Source organism: Lepisosteus oculatus, chromosome 15 (genome assembly GCF_040954835.1).
Source record: "Lepisosteus oculatus isolate fLepOcu1 chromosome 15, fLepOcu1.hap2, whole genome shotgun sequence".
Classification (NCBI taxonomy): domain Eukaryota; kingdom Metazoa; phylum Chordata; class Actinopteri; order Semionotiformes; family Lepisosteidae; genus Lepisosteus; species Lepisosteus oculatus.
The window spans coordinates 17598543-17620451 of NC_090710.1; the positions used below are offsets into that span (position 1 = coordinate 17598543).

The 21909-nt window shown below is 38.0% G+C and overlaps 1 protein-coding gene across 11 annotated transcripts in view; it reads left to right on the top strand.

The window, feature by feature from the left end:
• Positions 1-21909, top strand: part of stxbp5l (syntaxin binding protein 5L) — a 259708-nt gene that overhangs the window by 160653 nt on the left and 77146 nt on the right. For all 11 annotated transcript variants that reach the window (XM_015363844.2, XM_015363849.2, XM_015363846.2 and 8 more), the window contains exons 6-7: positions 12242-12305; positions 17795-17878. In XM_015363844.2, the coding sequence (XP_015219330.2) occupies positions 12242-12305; positions 17795-17878 (148 nt within the window). The remainder of the gene's footprint in view (positions 1-12241; positions 12306-17794; positions 17879-21909) is intronic.

Here is a 21909-nt window from a genome sequence, read left to right on the forward strand (position 1 = left end):
CACACACACGAACACTGTAGCCTGCAGTATAGCCCTTCCTAAGGGGGCAGCTAAATCAAAACTCTGCATTGCTTCTTCAGAATCAACAATGGAAAGAGCTAGTGCACACAGGTGGAAACTAATAGTGCAATTAAACTGAGAAAAGGAATCACTTCTTTACACCGAGGATTATAGGGATGATCCTATGGACCTGGATTTTCATTGCAGTTGAGCTCAGTGTTACACTTTCGTATCCTTCAATGACCTAATACCAGAACTGGCTTTAACTCTTCAATGAGAATTTCACGTATCATACCCTTTACATTTTAATTTCCTAAACTGCTTGATTTTTAGGTATTGTATTTCATAAGTAACTTGCTGCACAATCTCCAGGGATCCAATCAAGCAAGCTCAGCGGGTATGAAAGTGAATAGGTTTGTGGTTCCGCAGGACCAAAGGTTTGGACCCCTGTTTTAAGGCACTGGGAGAATACTCATATGTGTAGAATACGACAGAAGGGGAGAACAATTGTATGGTTTTATCACATCAAATATAGCAAACAGTAACCTACCTTACAGTAAGAATTTCAGCGATTAGTTGTTAGCAAAAATAATTAGTTAGAATTATATTGCAGCCACTCAAATAAATACTTGTAAATACTAAGAGTGCTGTTTTACCTTCAAGTACAGAATATACAAAAACTGAAGTGACAATAGATGTGAAAAGGGCACCTTTACAATTTTTAGAAAATTGCAGTGTTATTACTGTATTTCATCCACAGTAAATCCCTCAGTGTTAAAGCTATGGTACAGTAAATTACTGTACGTTTTCCCCTATGTTTACTCATCTTTGTCAGAGCAATATTTGCCGTTGTGAGCAGTGAACACTGTCTTGTATGACTGTAGGTTTGCTGAACACAGCTGTGGAGGTGCAAACATAAAGAATATGGGCAGCTAATAGGCTGAGAGCACCGATCTTTTAGGAGATGTGCCTCTTTCTCAATCTCTTAGCTTTGCAGACTATGGAAGATTCAGGAGCAAAACAGACAACAACTCACAGATTGGTGTATCATACTGCTCATGAAAACTGACCAGAGGTTTATTTATAGACTCCCCCCATGGTGAAAAAAATGAATTGTGAACTATACCATGTACCATGGTTAAATCGTGTAGATTTTTTTAAATGACTTTAACATGCAATTGGATAAACCCAGAGAAATCAACATGTGCAGAAAAAAACTGGACTGTGTGTGGGGTGCACGTTCTGAATAAGCTTTTACTGTATGTGTTTCAATGTTGGAAAGTAATTCACAAATGGTACAGGTCTGTGCTCAATGAAAAAGGAAAATACTAAAAGGCAACATCAGCACCGTTGTGAGGACAATATTTGAAATGAGAACATAAATATAATACTTCAATTAACATTGCTCATTCAAAGTCTGCAGCTTCTTTGGGAAGAATAAGTACTTTGTTTTTGATTCATAATTGCAACTGCAAGAATTAATTATTTTATCCACATGTAATATCTTTACTGTACATCATATCCATTCTGATTCTAAGGAGTAGCCAATGCAGAAATTAATAAATCTAAATATTGTTCCAGATATGTCTCCATGCAATGGAAGACAATCCATGACACCATGGACATATTGGGTTCTTGTGTTTAGTTATCTCTACCTTCAGAGGCCTGAGATAATCTACTCTATAACATCGTTCTGCACCACGATACCCCCTGTTTTCACTTTTAACCAAACTGGAAATCCTGTTACACTGCACTGGAAAATAAATATTTTGAAACTGCCTTGTGAAGTCTAAATCATTGGAGCATGAGATGTGTTTGTATACCGTTTATCTTGGATATCAAGTAAGGAATTTGTGTTTTGTGCTGTACATGAAAAGCAATGTGTGTCATAGTATACCACTGGTGTGACTATTCACTCTGCAGTTTGAATTCTTAAATTAATCTATCGCAGACTTACAGTATGGTTGAGATGTTTTTTTGGCTGACCCCCTACAGTGTTTGTGTATGTGGCTGTGATGTGAGGTACCTGTGTCATTAGCCAGGTAGTCTGGGTGGCACACAACTGGTTGAGTGGTGCCTGACATTCCTAGCACCTGAGAGCTTGCAGTTTTATCAGGGAGCGCCACATCACATCTCTCAGTGCTATTGCTGCTGTAGACACTGTGGGACTCATAGCTTTAAAAAAGACACATGACAATCACTCACTTCAGGAGGCATCTGCCTAGGAGAGGTGCCATGGTAAAGCTGAGTTCAATAACCACTAGAGATTCCAGATATCACACCAGGTAGAAAGTGTAAAAAGAAAATTGAGCTCCACTTTTGTAGGATTTAGTCCAAACTCCTTTTTTTGTAATCTATTGTTTGTTGGAATGTGACTAGTCTTTAAAGGTCTGTAACTGTTGAATTTTGTTCCATTGAGCAAAGTGAAAATGTTTTCCTTACAGAACACAGGGGAAAACTGTTCTTGAAAACAGTCTTCTGTTTCAGCAGATTGCATGAACAAACATTGAGTACTCACATTACTGTTTCCATTAATAAACAAATAATAAACATGGAAGCAGAGCAAGAGGTTTCTTACACACACACAAACGTATTCTCAAGGAGCACACAGGTACTATCCAACAACCGCAGTAGGAACAGAACGTTTCCTGGACACATAGAAAGTAAAGCATAGCATTAAATGATATTAGGTGATTGCTTCCAGTGCCCAGAGGTAAGCACTGTATATTATTTTGAAAATATTGTTACATGTTGTAACATACTGTTCTAGAAACACACATTTAAAAATTAGAAGAGAATGTGGATTTTTTTTATTTATTGTTTATGACTTCCCCTAGAAGTATTTTAGCATCTAAACGTTTAAAAAGCATATTTTTTGGTTTAAAAATGTCTAGCTGGAGTTATTGGTCAGGGCTATATTGTACTCACCGACAGTTATTTTTGTACTATCTGCTGTAGTGCAATGAGCTTTGTTTTCAAATCCTGAAACTGGGCTGGTTTTGCTTCAATTATTGATTTTCTAGAAAAAGAAAATATGGATATATTTTTAAGCTTCAAACCAGTGTATTAAGAATTAGCTATTGTTCATAGTAGCTTACACAGACCAACATATCCCCTGAAATGAGAGTAACAAAATGAGCTTTACTTCCACATTAACAGATGGACTGTTCATTTTACTGGCAAATGATTCCTCAACTTCCATTCTTCATCTGTCACCCTGGCTGGAAGCTGTATAATTATTTTCTTAATACTTTCTCTTCAGCCTATCCCACACTGGGATCCACCTGTTCATTCAGTATGTGCTCATACCTAGTAATACCTTTTGGCTGAGTGCTTCCTAGATTGGGAATCTAAATTGGGTCTTTGTTGATTCCTTGTTATGTTTTTTTTTCTGGAAAATGTTTGGAAGTTATTGCTCTGGCCAGTATTGAAAGGTTCTAGTCCGCCACCTTCTCAAACTATTTCTTTGTGGTTTAAGACATACAGTATTGTGACAGTGATTACCTAACCATTATAAAAACAAATCTTCCATTAACAATGCTAAAGTTCGAATACTTTGTTGTGTTATATTACACACTAATCCGAGGATATCATTGAGCTGTTTCTTGAAAGAAGCCAGAGCCGTGGCCTCAAGAACCTGTCTGGGTAATGTGTTCCAGACTCCCACAGCCCATTGTGTACAGCAGTACAGTACCTCCTGTTTTTGCCTTAAACTGCACTTGCGCATACTGTAGATTCCTGCTCATAGGTGTCTTACTCTCACAGCACAGGTTGTGTACACTTCTGCAGCTACAGTACCAGTGCCTCTTCACCTGTGCCCGGCCCCCCACTGCTGACTCACTCACATACAGTAGCTGCTGGCGCACCTCCTCCCCTGCCCAACCACCACTGTGCTTCTCACATATGCAGCTGCTGGTGTACAGTACCTAGCATCCATGCTCAGTTACCACTGCGCCTCAACACACTGTGCAGCATCAGTGGCCCCCTCATCTCTTCACCACCGCATGCTCACCACCAGAGGTCTGAGCTCACGTCTTTTACATAAGTAACTTTTGCTTGCTTTTTTGAAGATGTAATGTATGATAGCTGTAGCACAATACATTTTGCAGTTTACAGAAACATTTTACCTGCTTACTGTATATTTAAGAGAATGGTTCTATATCTATTGGGCAGTGCTTCCCCACACTGCATGTCAAACATGCAAACAGGAAGTTCATGTTTTAACATTGCTTTCCATTTTGATGTATGGGTATAACCAGCTTTATTTGTTCATTTACCGTAAAACATTTTTTATCTTTGTTTTTCTCCACATACTTTTAGTTTGCATAATTCAATTTGCACAAATGCTGTTTTCTCTAGTTATTTAGTAATTCTGAGAACACAAGTGGAAACCACTTTATAATGTCTTTCTGGATGACTGTTTCAAAGGTCTGATGCCCCTTATATATCCAACAAATATCACACTGCAGCAATGAATATTTTAATCTACCAAATACTAGGAACACACAGCAGGAAAAATGTATAAATGTATTATAGAACTAAGAAATGCCTTTCTATTTACAGTGTATTTGAACTAAGGAAATCCATTCCAAACTTACTGTATAGTATGCTCTCTGAAAGAAATAATAACCTTGGCTGGCTTTAGTGAGCAGGTCTGCCTTTTATTCAAAGAAAGCTTTGCACAGATCTCAGTTTTGACCACTGAAATTGTGTTTTGTATGTACTGTCACTGTATTTTTCCGTTGGTTGTGCTTCAGGGTCAATGTTTCAAATCTTTGCACCTTTATGAAGTATTTTGCTTCAATCAAGTTTTATAGACTTCACCTACTTACAGTATATGACCTTTGTTGCAAATAACCAATTGGATGTGGAGATTTTGACATGAAAGCAGTATCTTTACAAGTTCAGCACTGTTTTCTTGCAGGGGCGATACTTCACTGGTGCTGGTGTATAGAAGAATTTAGTACAAATTAGATGCTGCTGTGCTATAATATAATATAGCCCTGGCATGTGAGTGTATGTACTGTATGCATTTGTGTGCCCTGTGATGCACTGGCATCCTGTCCAGGGTGTATCCTGCTTTACTCCTGTTGCCATCCTGGGATAGGCTCCAGTTCTCCCACAACTTTGTATTGGATAAAGTGGTTAGAAAATGAATGGAGGAATGTACAATAGAATAGGAGTAACACACTGGTGTGGCAATTAACACTGCTGCCTCACAGGTTCCAGGTCATGCATAGTCCTTCATGGGTCTGTTTGCATACATGTATGTTTTGTAGATGCTCCAGTTTCCTCCCGTCTTCCAAAGACAGGTTGGCTAGGATAATTGGCGACTCTGAATTGGTTCCGTGTGTATTTCTTTGGATGTATATGGATTTGAACACCCTGAGATTGTCCTATGCTGTACATTACAAGGCTATCCATAAAATTGTAAAACAAAATTTCCCAAAAGCCATTTAAACTACCAGTATGTATTTTGGACAGTGGGAGAACACTGGAGCAGCTTGAGGAAGCCTTCATGAGCATACAGTACAAATGCTATACAGATAGCACCCCAGGATTTGAACCCAGGGCCCCAACACTGCAATGTACAGTAGCAATGCTAATCACTGCACAAACATGGTTGTATTGGGTCATATTTCGTGTATAAATCAATGAGAAATGTATTGGGTATGCTTCACTTGAAAATAAGAGTTTTTTCTATCTATGATGTGTATGAACAATTGTTCCTGCTGCAGTAGGGAGGGATTGTTCACTCTCCCCCATACATACTATTACTGAACACAAGAGTTTGGATACAACTTTCTAATATTCTGGAGGTGTCTAAATTAATAGTTGGAAATTAACTGTTAAATGAGCTCAGAATCAAAACAAACACAATTTTGGCTCTTAAAAATTAAACATGTCAATGAAAACATAAATTTAAATATGCTTCCACAAAGGCTTGATAAGAATCAGATTTGTGAGTGTGAGATAGTAAGAGATGACTTTGTGCGAAAGCCACCATCTTGGCTCAGAACTCTTGGCCTTGAGCCAAGATGGTTGCCTGTTAATTGGGAGGACCTGCAGAATGAGACACAGGTGGTATCAATGAGTAATTAGCACTTAGAGGGAATGAAATTCCACATGAGTTATAGGAGCTGCTGGGATAGGCTCTGTGAGGAATTAACCACTCCTCTGGGCTAATTAAAAGGCTTTTAACGCCAGCTAGGAGGAATATGGTTGCATTCTGTGTTTAATCTCCAGCCTGGAAGGAGGGAGAATGAGTGTTTATTGGATCATGCTTGAATTTTAGGCCTGTAGGACTCTGCAAGCTGGGGTTACTTGATCAAATACAGCTTTACTGCGGGGCATCATAGGCGCTGGGCAAGCAGGCAGTGAGGTATTTTATTTTCCAGACTCAATTGGAATGAAGTGTGGTGTTGGGGGAATGGCTTTGGTCAGCTGACCCAAGGCTAACTGAAGGTGTTAGGAATGAAGGCATCAGTTGGGATGTCACCTGGCAAGGTAGCAGCATATTTTCCCTGCACAACTGAGTGAGACAGGTCTAAATGAAATAGATGGAGTCCTGAGTTCTTCCTGTACCTTAACATCAGTAGACAGAATGGTAGTCTTAAATCAATTGCGGTGAACCTTTGAATTTAGCAGTACAAAGTTCTGGACTACAAAGCAGTACTATCTGGAGATCATCTCCAGCTTTGAACACGGTTACAATGAAAATGTGGAACAAAGTTGGAGACCTGCTGAGCTTGTACTTACTATGATGTGAAGGGCTCTGCATTTTTGTTCTAATTGGCATGAACTGTAGGGGGCTCTGGATTGGAACATTTCAATTAATCTGATCAGTAAGTTACTATGCAGGCTATAATTATTACTTTTTGTCTTCAGTTAGTATCTAACTGAATGTCCATGGTGATTTAAAGTTCGTTTTTAATTTAATAGCTGCTTTTATTTTCATAGATAAATACTATGGATTTATTGGGAGATCCTTCAGATGAAAAGAAACACATTGCTCTTTTGGTTTTATGTGTAGGCTACATTTTTGTATATAAATATGTTATGCAATTTATAATGTGTTTGTAAATCTTCTCCATTTGAGTTCCAGTAAGTTACAGGTATGTTGAACGTTGACTGACAAAAGCATGTATTCCTTATGGAGGAGTTAGCAAAACATGACAAAAAGCCCCACATAGTGTCCAAAAGAGTTAGCAAATTTATTTCTTCAACAGAACTATCATTAATATGGTACATGGGAATGGATTTCATTTACAAGTAAAAGCTAATTATTTTCAGGTCTATAACAGGAAGATTCTGTAACCGATCTTCTCTGGACATTTCAGTTCAGTGTTATTCCTTTGACTTTTGGAATCTTAAAACTGCTTTTTCCTTGATATTCATTTGGTCTACGTACCAGTCTATCAAGAGCCAGAAGCATCACTGTTATGTACAGTTCCTACACAGCATTGCTATAGATTGGGATGAACCTCCTGTTCTAAAACTTTCATTACATTCCTGCTGTTTGAATACCATTATTATTGGACCACAGCCACAGAACAGAGAAGTGACAGTATTCTGAAGAACTATCGTAAATCAAGTTTAAAAGGTCCCAATTGTTTCTTTAATATAACTTTACTTTTACAAGTTGTATAGGCAAAAACTAGCTAATGATGGCTTGAAGGACAACATTGTTATTGCATATCCATCTCCCAACTGATTATATAAGTCACAAGTGAAAGTAATTTGAAGTGGATTGTTTTAGGCGACAAATGTTATCGATATTTATAGCTCTGCCTTTGATTAAATAATAGTAAAAAAATAAATAAAAGCCCAATCACCAAGAAATTGAAATGTATTTACACCAGTTTAGAAAATGAATTCAATCAGAATAAAGTTTTACATCTTAATTTGTTTTTACTAAAATAAAGTACAGGTACGTAAGGTTGCTGAGCTCTATTCCTTTGGAACTGGGATTTATCATCTAAGAGGCTCACATTTTTAAATAAGTGTATGCAGTATAAAAAAGTATCCAAAGTTCATAGGGGCTGTATGTTTATCTTTACTTTTGAGATGGAGGGTCTGGGAGTGAGGGTTATGTACCCGCTGTATAATCCTTACCAGTTTCTCTTTTCTAACCCAATGTTCTAGTATTCTGTCCTAAGAGGACCTTCAGAGGTCCATTCTTGTGCTTTTACATAGATGTCTCCTGTTGATGCACTATACAGAAAAATGAGGGATAATAATGAGGACTTGTATAAGATTACCCAAGATAATTGTGTTTTGTGAAATTGTACAGCACTGCTAAGACTGCTGCAGAAGAAGACAATATCACTTCATTATTTCTTAATTATAGTTCTGCCCTTGCGTCACTCATATTTACAATCCTCCAGAGAAACTTTAAAGTCCTGCCAGCACAGGAAGACTGTGAATGTGCAGCAATATTTCTCAGTTACTGATTTGCCTTTACAGAGTTGTACATGGTTTTGGAAGGGCATTGATATTTTTTTTTATCTCATGTTCTAAATTGTTATAGAGAAATTCTGGTCTCGTGTCTCCACTATTACATCAGGTCATACCTTTCATATACAGTAGCTCAAACATTATAAGCATTCACTAATGGTCTCTTGCCTTTAAAATTATAATAATAATAATAAACTTTATTTTACATAGCACCTTTAAAGGTGGCTTCTCAAACCGCTTTACAGGATGACAATAATAAATAAGAAGATTTCACAAGATAGGACACAATTATAATTACAACAATACAACAATAACAATAGAGGAGACTGTGGAAGGTGGTATTAAGAAGAGCAGAGGGGTGAAGAATGGAACCAGTTAAGTAAAGGCTTTTCTGAAGAAGAAGGTTTTGAGTCTGGATTTGAAGGAGTTTAGAGAAGGTGACTCTCTGATATCCTTGGGCAAAGAGTTCCAGAGCTTGGGGGCATAGCAAGAGAAGGCCCTGTCGCCCATACAATGTAGACGGGCTTGGGCGACAGTAAGGAGGGCAGTAAAAGAGCGGAGGTTGCGAGGTGCGGAGTAGGGCGATAAAAGTTCAGACAGGTATTGAGGTGCCAAGCCATGTAAAGCCTTATAGGTGAGCATGAGGATTTTAAAGTCTATGCGGAATTTGACTGGAAGCCAGTGGAAGGACTCCAGGATAGGAGTAATGTGAACACTTGCACTAGACCTGGTCAGGATTCTGGCTGCTGAATTTTGGAGATACTGCAGCTTCTTCAGAGTAGATTTAGATACCCCAGGGAGTAGAGCATTGCAGTAGTCAATTCGAGAGAATACAAATATGTTGATCAGCTTTTCAGCCACAGTTAATGATAGCATAGGGAGTAGTCTTGCGATATTTCTAAGGTGAAAAAAGATGTTTTGACAGTATGCTGTACATGTGGGTCGAATGTTAAGCCAGAATCGAATATAACCCCAAGGTTTTTCAATTTTGATTGAAGCTCAAGTACAGAGCCATCTACAGATAGGGTTACAGGACTGGCTTTACGAAGTTGATGGGGGGTACCAATAAGCATGACTTCAGTCTTGTCACAGTTAAGATGAAGGAAGTTTTGAGTCATCCAAATTTTTATGTCAGAGATGCAATTAGATAGAATAGAGACAGCCACATCAGTGTCGGGTTTGGTATGGATGTATATTTGAGTATCGTCAGCGTAAAAATGAAAGCTGAGTCCATGTAATCTCAAAAGCTGACTAAGTGGGAACATGTAAATGCTGAAGAGCAAGGGGCCCAGTATTGAGCCCTGAGGGACACCAGACTTGACAAGACCAATTTCAGACCTGTACCCATTGAGAGAGACAAAGTGACAGCGATCAGTGAGGTAAGACTTAAACCATTTGAGGGCAGTGTCATAGACTCCAAACACAGTCTCGAGACAAGAAAGTAAGATGTTATGGTCAACAGTGTCAAAGGCAGCACTGAGATCAAGAAGGATGAGTATGGAAAGAGAACCAGAATCAGAAGCTATTAGGAGATCGTTGGTGACTTTGACCAGGGCCATTACTGTGCTGTGAAGTTGACGGAAGCCAGATTGGAGGGGTTCGAAAAGGTTGTTTGTCATGAGGTGGTTATGTAACTGAAGTGTGACAGCACGTTCTAGAATTTTAGAGAGAAAGGGTAAGTTGGAGATAGGGCGAAAGTTGTTAAGATTGTCGAGAGCCATGTTAGGCTTCTTTGGCACAGGGGTAATAGCAGCAGTTTTGAGGACCGTTGGTACAATGCCGGTGCTCAAGGATTCATGTATTATATTGAGGACAATGGGACAGAGAGAAGAGAAACAGGACTGGAATAAAGTGGTGGGAATGGGATCTAAAATATAAGTGGTGGGTTTCATGCGCATAACTAGTTTGTTTAGGGATGCTGAGTCAAGAAGAGAGAAGCTGGAGAGACGGGAACCAGAGAAGTTGGATGAGGAGGGAGGAGGTATGGAAATTATATCCGTAGTGGAGAGAATGTGATGCCGGATGTTGTCAATCTTAGAACTAAAGAAATCTAAGAATGTGTTGCAAAGTTGTGATGAGGCAGGTAATGTGGTAGGGCAGTTTGGCTTGAGCAGTCTGTTGATGGTGGAGAAAAGATGTCTGGGGTTGTTTTGGTGATTTTCAATTATGTGAGAGAAGTAGGTGGATCTAGCAGACTCTATAGTAACCTTATAATCAGATAAGTAATCTCTCATTAGAATACTCTCAAGTAATCTCTCAAAATTAAATTCTGCATGCTCATTATAAACAAATTAATCTGTGTATTTTTTGTTAAGACAGGGAGCATTTAAACAAAAGCTGATTATGTTTTAATATTAATGTTTTAGAAACAATATGAAGCATCAAAATGTGTAGCACCCTTAATATGTTTCTACATTTTAGCCTTAAAATGGGCATTTTCTGCTTTATGGTGTTAAGCAACAATTCTAAGGTTGTGTCATGTGACTGATATATATTAACTGCATGAATCAAACAGAAGGATAATCTTCGGTTTAATCGGAGTAATACTGTGAATAAAAAGTACCATGATGTGATACGGATTAGGTGTAGCATTAATTTTTCAGAAAGTCTTGTTGTCTTTTTATCTCATAAGAGTATTTAGTAGTTATTTGTGGATTTAACAGATTAGTTTTAATTTTCAAGGGTAGGAAAAGAACCATTTCTAATAAGGCATACATTTATTAGTGAACTTAGTCCTAGATTAAAGAAACTGTAACACCTGCTATTGCTGACAGATTACTAAGACTTAGGTTTTGTGACAGACAGCGGCCCTGTGAGGATTAGATTATTTCCTGTGTGAGTTCAATCTCATAGCGCATTACAGAGGAGACGTGCTGTGTTTCTGTTGTGGAGGAAGCTCCCTGCTAGTGGGTTAGGACACACAGGCACACACACACCATAGGTTTCTCTGTTTCACTTTCTCACCGTTGGAACTCAGTCAAAGGGTTCTGCCTTTGTATCAGTTTAACAGTATCAAGTGCTTTGCACACAAATCATTTACAAACACCAAAGGCGGCACGAGAGGTGGGTGAGCCATGAGCTCGGTGCAAATGGGGAAAATGCTAGTTACTGGCATTTCCCATCCCTGTGGGGACATGATTTGTTGTCCCCTACCCTCGTGGCAGGTATTCTGTTCATGTAGGGAGCATCTAGTTAACTCTTCAGCAGTCAACATACAAAATTATTACAAATAATTAATTTCCAAAGAAACAATCTTATAGGTAAGTATTTCTTATAGGACAGCATGTTGCATATTTGATCAAATGCTAGTGATCTACTGAAGCCTCACGTTCATTTGGTTTGTTGAATCCACTGATGACAAAAGGAATTTTCCCATTGTTTAACACTCCACTACATGACACTGCAGAGATATTTTCCCATCTGTAGTCAATCAATGATTATTGATCAAATGCAAAGTAGATACTATTGGGAATGGCCAGTTGATGCATTAGTGGGTATAACTGTAATATAAATTGGCCTCAATAGTCTTCTAATTTTTCCTGACCTTTTCTTTCTGATTACATTGAGGGTGTAACTTTTTTGATCAGAAATGTCTTGTTTACAGCCAGGAAAGGACTTTTTACTTGACATTAAAAGTGCTTTTACTGTTATCTTTAAATAGCATGAACTTTATAGATGTTCTACCATTTCTATCAGGGAGTGAATCATGATGGTATCACTTTAATAAATCAATTGCTAAAGGAAAAGAATTGGTGTAAAACAAATGCTCTGCTTTCTTTCACAGATCAACCAAAACACATCCTGGCCCTGTTGTGCATTTAAGTGACAGCCCAAAGGATGAAGGAAAGGTAAGTACAAAATACCAGTCTAAAAACATAGATAACTTCATCAGGAAACACTCTAGCATTTAAACAAAATACAAGCAACGTTACTTATTTATTAAACATATTCCACTTAGTACAATACAACATTTGTGAAATGTTTTGTACTATGTTTTTCAATAGAACTATTTGAAAAAGGTTTAGCCTCGATGGCTAAATGACACCATTCATTTATGCATGTGTGTGAGAAACTTTTAAGATTGAGCAAAGTTTCAGCCACACTGAAAACAGTGTTTTTATGCATTAAAACGTGTTATATTTCATCTCCTGTACAGTATATGTGTATAAGTTCTATACAAGTATAGGACGTTGGGCAGAAAAGAGACCAAAAAGTTTCAAATATCTAGTTAGTTAAGAATATGGGCATATTAGAAACCTGATTATTCACATTATAAAAGAAAGGATATAATTAGAAAAAAATCGGTCTGTAATCTTTCAACATCACTGTATGAGGTGGCACATCATATAAACTTGAAGTTAGAAATAATTCAGAAGAGATTAGTACATCCAGTTTTAATAGTAAAATTAAAATAAGATTTATTTACATGGGGAACTGTGATAATGGTCCACACAGTACCTTTGCCTGATTTGTCACAGTTTTATACCAATACTTTGAATCAAGTACACCAAACATACAATGTACTATTGCCAAAAATTCTACAGGAACTCATATTCCTCTTACTCCACTCCACACTGTGCCTCAGTTGTTGACATTGCTCCCATCCATTGCATTAAGACACTTGTTTTAGAGTTAACAGGGAAGAGTGCTGTTAGCATCATTTTAAATAATAAAAATAATGCTTAGTAGGGGTTTGAAAAAAATATTGTGATTCTTTAAGATCACATATACAGCACAGTTCTTATTCACACTTTTATACTTCTTGCAAGTATGGCAATAGCATTTGAGTAAACCACTCAAAGATGATCCAACCCTCTTGCATGGTCTTTTTCAGCCTTTTCTCTACTTTTAAGCCTGTTCCTCTTATTTCTACTGAATTAGGCAAGGCCAAACTCTAAACTTCAAAGGTTTCCAAAGAGCACATTTTGTCTGTAGAGTGAGCTACTGTATAGTCTGCACTAGAAAATAGTAGAGGGAGAATGTCTATTAAGCTTAAAGGTTAAAGTGAAATAATTATAAAATTGAACAAACCTTCATCTGTCTGGTGCTAGTTCAATAGTTAGTTTGTCCATAAGAGGACTCTCTATACGAATTGATAGAGCAAAAAAAAATATTGAGCAGAAAAATTCCAAGTTGAATAAAACATAAAGAAATACAGAATATACTGTGTTTCACAGAATCTGAACTCAGAAAAAAATTGGATGGGCTCACCATATTTAAAAGATTCCACATTATATAGTGGAAATTATATTCCATGTGAATCTCCTTTCCTTGCCATGGAGTGGAAGGAAGCCTGAGTGCCATATTACAGTAGATACTGGCTTAAGCTTAGCTTTGTTCAGAAGCTGACAACTGCCTTTAAATTCTTTGAGCTTTATGCTCCATTCCAACAGAGCTCTGCGAATTAAGCCTAGTTTCCTTCCACTTGACAGCTTTATTCACCAGCCTGTCCAATCCAATAAAGGATTGTATGATCTGCACTTCCACTGTGATGGTTCACCATAAAGTGATTTTACTTGTCAGGATCTACAGTAGTTCTTTGCATCTTGTCTCCACTGTGCTTTTCCTGTTTAATATCGGTAGATGATGAAAGTGCTGCTGCTTCCTTTAGAGCATGGTCCCAATCAGAATTTGACAATCTCCCTCTCTCTTCTCACATAACCCTTGTGTGCTCTTTGCCTCCTGTTCCATCTGTCCTGATCTGCATTTTCCCCACCCAAAGTAACTATACAGCAGGTGGCAGTATATTTAAAATCAGTATACAGTATGAATCTTAAGAATAGCATGAATACGAATTCATATTAACATCCTGCTCAAGAATATCAGAAGCGATACAGTAGAAACTACAGCATGCCTCTTGGGCCATCTAGCTCATTTGGTTGCTAGTAGGTAATTACAGCCTGGATTTCATAGCAGCTGTTACCCAGGTCAGCTGTAACAGAAAGGTGGAGCAGTTTTCTCCCCTTCTCCATGACTTTTTGTGTAGAGAATTGTCTCCTGTATGCCTCCCAGGCTTTAATTCCCTCTTGTGATGTGCAGACCTACTTTTATTGTCAAACTTAATTTAATCTCTTGGCTTGACTTCATAATTCTTCATAATATTTACAATTAATATGAAACATGTGTACACTTCACAGTTATTTCAATTACAAGTGGTACAAGTCACAGTAGGAGAGGAAAAATGCCAACAGAGCATTATAGCAACAGTGGAAACAATTGTGAGAAGTAGGATAATGTAATTATTATTCCTATTATTTATTTGTTTAGCCGTTATCCAGGGCAACTTCCAAGATATACAATACAATCACAGCTTCTTCTCTTCAATTATGAGAGTTTCCTCCCCATCCCCATATCGTTTCCTCACATTTGTCCATTAAAAAGAGAAGATATTACCTAATTTAACTTATACTGAAATAATACAGAATAAGTCACAATAAAATCTTCTGCAGTTAAGGTACAGGCTAAAGATATTAGTCTCAATGCAACAGTATATTGCTAAAGAGACATCTTTATGTAGAAGTTCACAGCTGTTAGTACTATGATTTTTTAGGATGTGCAAATTTTAAATGCATATATACAGTACTACTTGATAAGAATAGAAATCTATGTAAAGAAGCAGAAAACATAAATGCATTATATTACAGCCCTTCAACCATTGTCTTGTTTTAGCAATTTCCGAGTCAACATTTTGTTTCCAGAACATTCAGAACTCATATACTTTTATTTTATGCTCTTGCCTGGATTTAAAAATAAATCCTACTCTGTTAACAGACTTAATACATTTGTAGCATACAGAGTAATTATTTCCCTAATCTCAACTTAATCCTGCTTTACAGACAGAATGTGTTCTACAAATGCATACTGAGGGAATTTTAATATACCTGTTTTATACAATCTCCTTGAACCTCTGGTTGAAATAATAAACTACCTTTTTGATAGTTGCCCATCTTTTTACTATTTATTATTGCATGAATAATGACTATCAATAAGAACATGTTAAAGTGACTCTGCCTGTTGTATAACTACTGAATTACCTCATCTGTGACAGAGTTGATTGAGTGCCGGTGGTGAGTTGATTTAACCCATTAAATGCCAAGCCTGGTTCATAAATTAAAAACTGACAAAGTAATCAATATGTCCACTCCTCAAGTGAGCATCGTCTTCATTGCCATCATCATATGGAACCTGAATGAAGACATACCCTGCTGCTTACAGCTCAAGGTTTATGGTGCTCACAGCCAATTTTTACCTGACTTTACAGCCGCACTTGTTGAGAGGGAATACAAGATGCAAAATCTTGCTGAGACCACGTCACCATCCAAGTGTAGAGCTCTGGTCATCAGTGTCTGTTCACCTGTTTCCAATGATGTCCCTTTATGTTCAATTACAAACAGATGTGTATCCCTTTTTTGAGTATTTTTATTCTAAACTTGAATGTTCAATGGACACTTCAATGAGTACAATAAATGAAAGTGCATTTCTAATCAAGCGGGTTAAATTGCTTCCCTATAAAACCAGAGTAATGTTATTTTCCCAATACCTTGGAAGGCACAATATCTAGTCAACCTCTTATTAAAGAGAGAAATGCTTTGAATGCCTTATTTTCCTGGGAATTGTAAATGCTTGGACATAATGAGGAACTTAATTTATGTCTCTTGGTGCTGTGTTGTAAAAATATTTCAATTTCATTGTTGTCAGACCAGTCATGTGGGGTATTAGACAGCAATGAGGAGTACTGGCACAGTCTACAAGATGGGTGGTTGTACACTATTTTTATACGGGATTGTATACATTAACAACTGATTTAGATGCATAGGACTTGCAGTACAACTAGGAGGTTAGGGGTTCAAATCTTGCATGGGGACTTTCTGTTCCTAGGTACTTCAATCAAGCTGCTCTACTACAATGCCAGGCTGTTTAAATAATAAAATGTTGTATTTAGAAACATACAATTAGTTGATTTAGACATAAGAATTAGCAATATGTGTTAGCAATACTAGTAGACATTGTGGAATATAACTTCATAATATATTAAGTGCAAGCGCCATTAGTGCAGTAAACTTAATTTGTTTTATTATGTACCAGATTATTTTCTTTGAGGTAAAAAGATTAATGTACCCTGATAAAATTAAGTCCCCATTCTAATTTATTTTATGTATTGATTAGATTATTTTCTGCTACTTATTATACAGTACATGTTCAAAATCATACCTTTAACACTGGTGGTCAAAATAATATTAAGACGAATTCTTCTTCACAATGAAACATAGGAGCATACAGTACTACTGTATATCTGCAAAAAAAATCCATACTAAAGCTTGCATGGAGTGGATTGTGAGCAAGCCAATTTATTTTTACTCATGACTATTCTCAGATTATGTGAAATAAATATTGTACCACAAAACCCATAACAGGTCCCATGGACATCCTGCAGTCTTCCTATAATATTTACCCCATACCCCAAGAGTCATTGACCAGATTGTTTAACCCTGTATTGGAATGAAAATAGAAGTTGGGTTTCACTTCAGATGAATGTATTGTTACAAATGGGGACTTAAGAAAATAGAAAAATAAAGAGGTATAAGCAAAATAATTTAAAAAATGTATATATGTTGAAGATATATACAGTATGAGTGGTTTGTATGGTTTTAATTCTGGCACAGCTCTGGTAAAAGAGGCAAACATGTATAAACGATACAATAACACAACTAGATATACAATATTACACAACATAACACTATTTACTCGCTGTTTAAATCTCCATTCTGAACAAAACACAGAACAACTTAGAGCTAAATCTCACATCCTATAAATCTGGATGCCAATGAATCCAAAGTGAATTTGAATCCATCTCCCTATACTAAAAATGCATCACCATCTAGGAGAGAGAATTTTTAGCCTGAGGATTCCTTTACAAAGGAAATCAATTTCCTTGAATAGCAGGACAGCACGTTCTCTTAAATAAGGTTCAAATACCTTTCTAGAACCTGGTCTTTAAGAAGGATGAGAAAAAGGTCCTCTCTTCTGGCACACTACTTATTTCTCCCTCTGTATCGCTTTCCTTGTTTTCCATGTCTTCCTCTCTTTATTTCTTTGGCTCTCTTCTGTATGTTCCTATTGTGTCTTTCTAGCTGAATGTTTACTCTTAATGATTAACTAGAGCAAATCATTGGAAATTTCCCTCTGATTCTCTGTTTTCTCGTTGTGAATTTAAGTAAACTACCTGTTATGTTTAGCTACGCCACAAATGGTAATTGATTGAGTATGCTGTGAATTTTAAAGCCCGTTTTTAATTGTGATCTAATTTTATTAACATCTTTATCTTTCTAATGCGCAGTTGCTGATTGGTTTTGAAAGCGGAACAGTGGTGCTTTGGGACCTCAGAGTTAAAAAAGCAGAATTCCGAATATACTACGATGAGGTGAGAAACGCATATTCTTCTTCGTTACAATGCAGTTGTTCCTAATGTTTGAACTGTTCACTAGTCTATTTGTTTTTGAGAGCAGGAGCTCAGTGAATATTTTGAGGAAATGGGCCCCTTCTGTGAAAATGGGCCCAGCAGATAAAATGAACAGTGGTTGTATAGTACCTTATGTTGTAACTGAAGAGTTCTTGCTCCAGGATGGGAGTGAAAACAGATAGGCCTTATTATATGCATACAAAGAACACTTCAATAGTAGAGATGTTCAGAGAATACAAAGAAGCAGTTTCCTTTATACAGCTCAATAATGTCAAGATTTCCATGATTACAAGAAATTTGACAGGGTGTATGGCTAAGATCAACTAAGAAAAATCAGCTATTTAGAGAAGTTTGTAGTTGGCTGTCTGGCCAGAATTCCAGAGATCAAGGTGCCTTCCCTCCTTTACAGCCTTGAGATAAGCTTAACTTTCAAAGATAAACAAAATTCCACAGGACTAACAAGTAGTTTCATCACTTGCGAAATAATTAATTCCCTTCCAATGGAATCAAATTTGTTGACACTGCATGTCCACAAAAACTAAAAAAAAAGTTAAAATGTAATGCCGCGTCCAGTTACTGCTGCAAGAGTGGTGACGCATCAGAGCCGAAGCACAAGTAACCCCAGAGTGGCAGAACACGCAAGAAGACCTGACTGAGGGCTAGGATACTCCAGGAGAAAGGGAAAATGATAACGGTGGCCAGTGAACCCATGAGCTGATGTGTGGGACAGAAAAAGATGTCTCTTCAGGGTACAGCTGTGCTTGTCCCCATGGGTTTTACTGAGAGGGAGAGTCTCACTGTAATGGCAAGGCAGGAAACCCCCACACAGTGGTCCAGTCAGAACAGCTGGTGATTAAATGTCTCCCAGGTTCACTCTGTGACTGAAGTCCACTGGGGGAGACATCTGCAAAGGATGAGAGGCGAGAACCCGTCCTAAGATCCCTCTCAACTCTTAGAGCCCCAACTCAGCATAGCTACAGTCAGCCCGAGAACAAAAATCAGGCTAGCAGGGAAATGCTCTCTGGACAGAGCAGACAAGGATGTCTGGCTCCCCAGGACAGAACAGAAGGCTGTTCTGGGACACTAAAAGGAGACTAAAGAAAAAAGGAGAACGCCTGAGAAATAGGAAGGAGAGGGAAAGAAAAGAGCCCTGAACGAAGAAAGGGAGTATTCCCAAAGAGCAGTGAGAAGAGCAGCCTGGAAAGAGGACAGAGAAAAGGAGGCAAGGGGACTGCACCGACAGAGCCCAGGGGTCCTGGGATGGAACCACTGGAGGTGTAGGCCAGCAGGGAAAAGTCCAGGGCTCCCAGTGCAGAGGCCAGGAGACACTGAGCAGTCAAACCTAAGCACAGGTGCAGGGCTGCACAAGGGCAGCCCTGGAGTCCTGGGTAATAAGAGCAGCCTCCTGGATTTGGGATGGAACCATTGGGAACAGTGAAGAAGTCCAGGTAGGCCATGGCAGAGATCTGGGAGTCTTCATTCAGTCCAGGTCAGAGGCTGCAGTACACAGTGACATTCAGGTGTGTAGTGAAGTGGCATGGAAATGAAGATGCCCTGAGGTCTTGGATAACAGTAGCTGCTTCCTGGATGTGGGACAGAACCAGAGGGAAATGTCCAGCAGAGAAGAGTCCAGGAATCCAAGGACCGAGGACAAGAGCCTCCATACCGTCTGATCCAGAAGATGCGGTGATGAGTGAATCCTGGAGTGGGCTGGGACACAAACCGAGAGGCAGACCTGCACAGGGAAGAGCCCTTGGGTTTTGGATGGCGGGAACAAGAGGTGAGTAGTCGGCATCCAGCCTGGAGATCTCACCCTTGGTGAATCCGCCCATCAACGGAATTGAGAGGGCAGCCTCGGCTACGGAGCGGGATCCAGTGCCGAGCTCCCAGGAAAAAAAAGGAGGATCCTCGGGTATCTCGGTCTTGGAACGTTGGGATGCTCGGCAACATGCCAAGCCCTGGGGGAGAAGGGGAAATCGACTTCAGAGTGAAATCCTGGTGTTGAGAACCACAGACAAGGGTGCAGACAGTCTTTGGGATCCATGGTGAGATGATCACCCAGAGAAGCTGGTAAGGAAAAGAACCGAAGATCAAATGAGACAACAGGAATGTAAGGCATATCATATTATACCAGGCAGCTAAGATTCTTATTGGCTGCTTGCCATTCTGAGCTCAGGCTGAGCCCTACAGACCCTAATAGCATTGGTTTGATTCAGAAGAAATCATAAGACTTTCTACAAGTGGCCGCATGTACAGTAATTGGCTGAGTAAAGGATTCTGACAGATTTCCTCAGTTTCTATGACTTTTCAGATGCTGGAAGGTCTCCACTGCTTTCAGTAAGAAATGCAGCTCCTAGCTTCTTAAGGTATCTTCTGCAAGGTATTTGTGAGCTTGTAGTGTGTCAAATGATGAATGGCTCTGTAAATTGATGAGTTAGTGGAGCATGTCTTTGTCTTTTCTGAGTGGTAAAGGAATTATAAAGATGTTTCATATCCAATTGGCAATTTCAGATGAAGCTGGTGTAAAATTGGTAAAAACTAAGATTTGGTTAAAAAGTGTTGATTCTAAACTACAGAAATGCAACACTATTGCAACACACACAATATTATGCAAAACTAACTTTTTCTAGCAAATAAATAATACTTACAAATGTTGCAAATGATTAAAAAACAGTCTAACAATTCAAATTTTGAATAAATTATTAAAATGCATATAATTAGAGTTTTGTATAGTGTCAGGGTCTTTTAGCATTAAACCATTTTTAATGAATAAAAGGACTTTGACAGATTAATTCCATGTCTGTTTCCTTAGGCTTACTCATCTTTGTTCAGTCATCCTGAATTTTTGTACAGATTGTATTGCTTATGGGGAAAAAAAAAGTTGTAAGAGGCTGTTTTATATTATCATGAAAATAGAATGTAATAAATCGCCTACAGATAAATAATACCTGCCAAATACGTTTAACCATGTTTATTTTCTGTACAAGGGCAACTCTTACAACAGCAATTCATCCATATTTAACAATTCCTAATCTCTAAGAACATGTGTGCCTCACTCATTGCAAGAACCTTTCATCTGTGCCTTTAGAGAAATTTTCTCTACTGGAAATGTCAGGTCATATTAGGATATCCGTACAGAAATGTTCACTTCATTTGAACAAAATGCAATTTTTACTAACAACAATGTTTTGTGATCTGAGTGAAATCACACTGCGTTTAATTTTTTATTTAAAGGTTGCATCAAGTAATTTTCATTTAAACTCAGATTCTATTTTTAAATGTTTGCACTCCAGAAAAATTAATGGAAATTTGTAATTGACTCCTGTGAGTGTTACGCCCGGTGTAATATAAATACATATTAGCCCACATTAGTGCTATTCACAAACAGAAGCACATCCACACTACTATAATTTAAAATTATCATTCTATTAAAACGTTATGATAAAGAATCTTACAGTTGACTTATTCTTTTTTGTTCTGTATATTTTAAGAACCATGGAATCTCTGAATCGTTTAATGTAATACAAAATGATTATCAAGGAAATCTGTCCTAAGGTCTGCCAATCTTCAAACAGAAGACACACTGAAAAGATGCATAAACTAAATTATTTCTGTATTTATGTACAGTGGTGTGAAAAAGTGTTTGTCCCCTTCCTGAATTCTTATTTTTTTGCATGTTTGTTACACTGAACTGAAATATTAGACAAAGATAACACAAGTAAACACAAAATGCAGTTTTTAAATGAAGGTTTTTATTATTAAGGGAAAAAAAATCCAAACCTACATGCCCCTGTGTGAAAAATTGATTGCCCCCTAAACCTAATAACGTTGGGCCACCCTTAGCAGCAACAACTGCAATCAAGCGTTTGCGATAACTGGCAATGAGTCTTTTACAGTGCTGTGGAGGAATTTTGGCCCACTCATCTTTGCAGAATTGTTGTAATTCAGCCACATTGGAGGTTTTTCGAGCCTTAACCGCTTTTTTAAGGTCA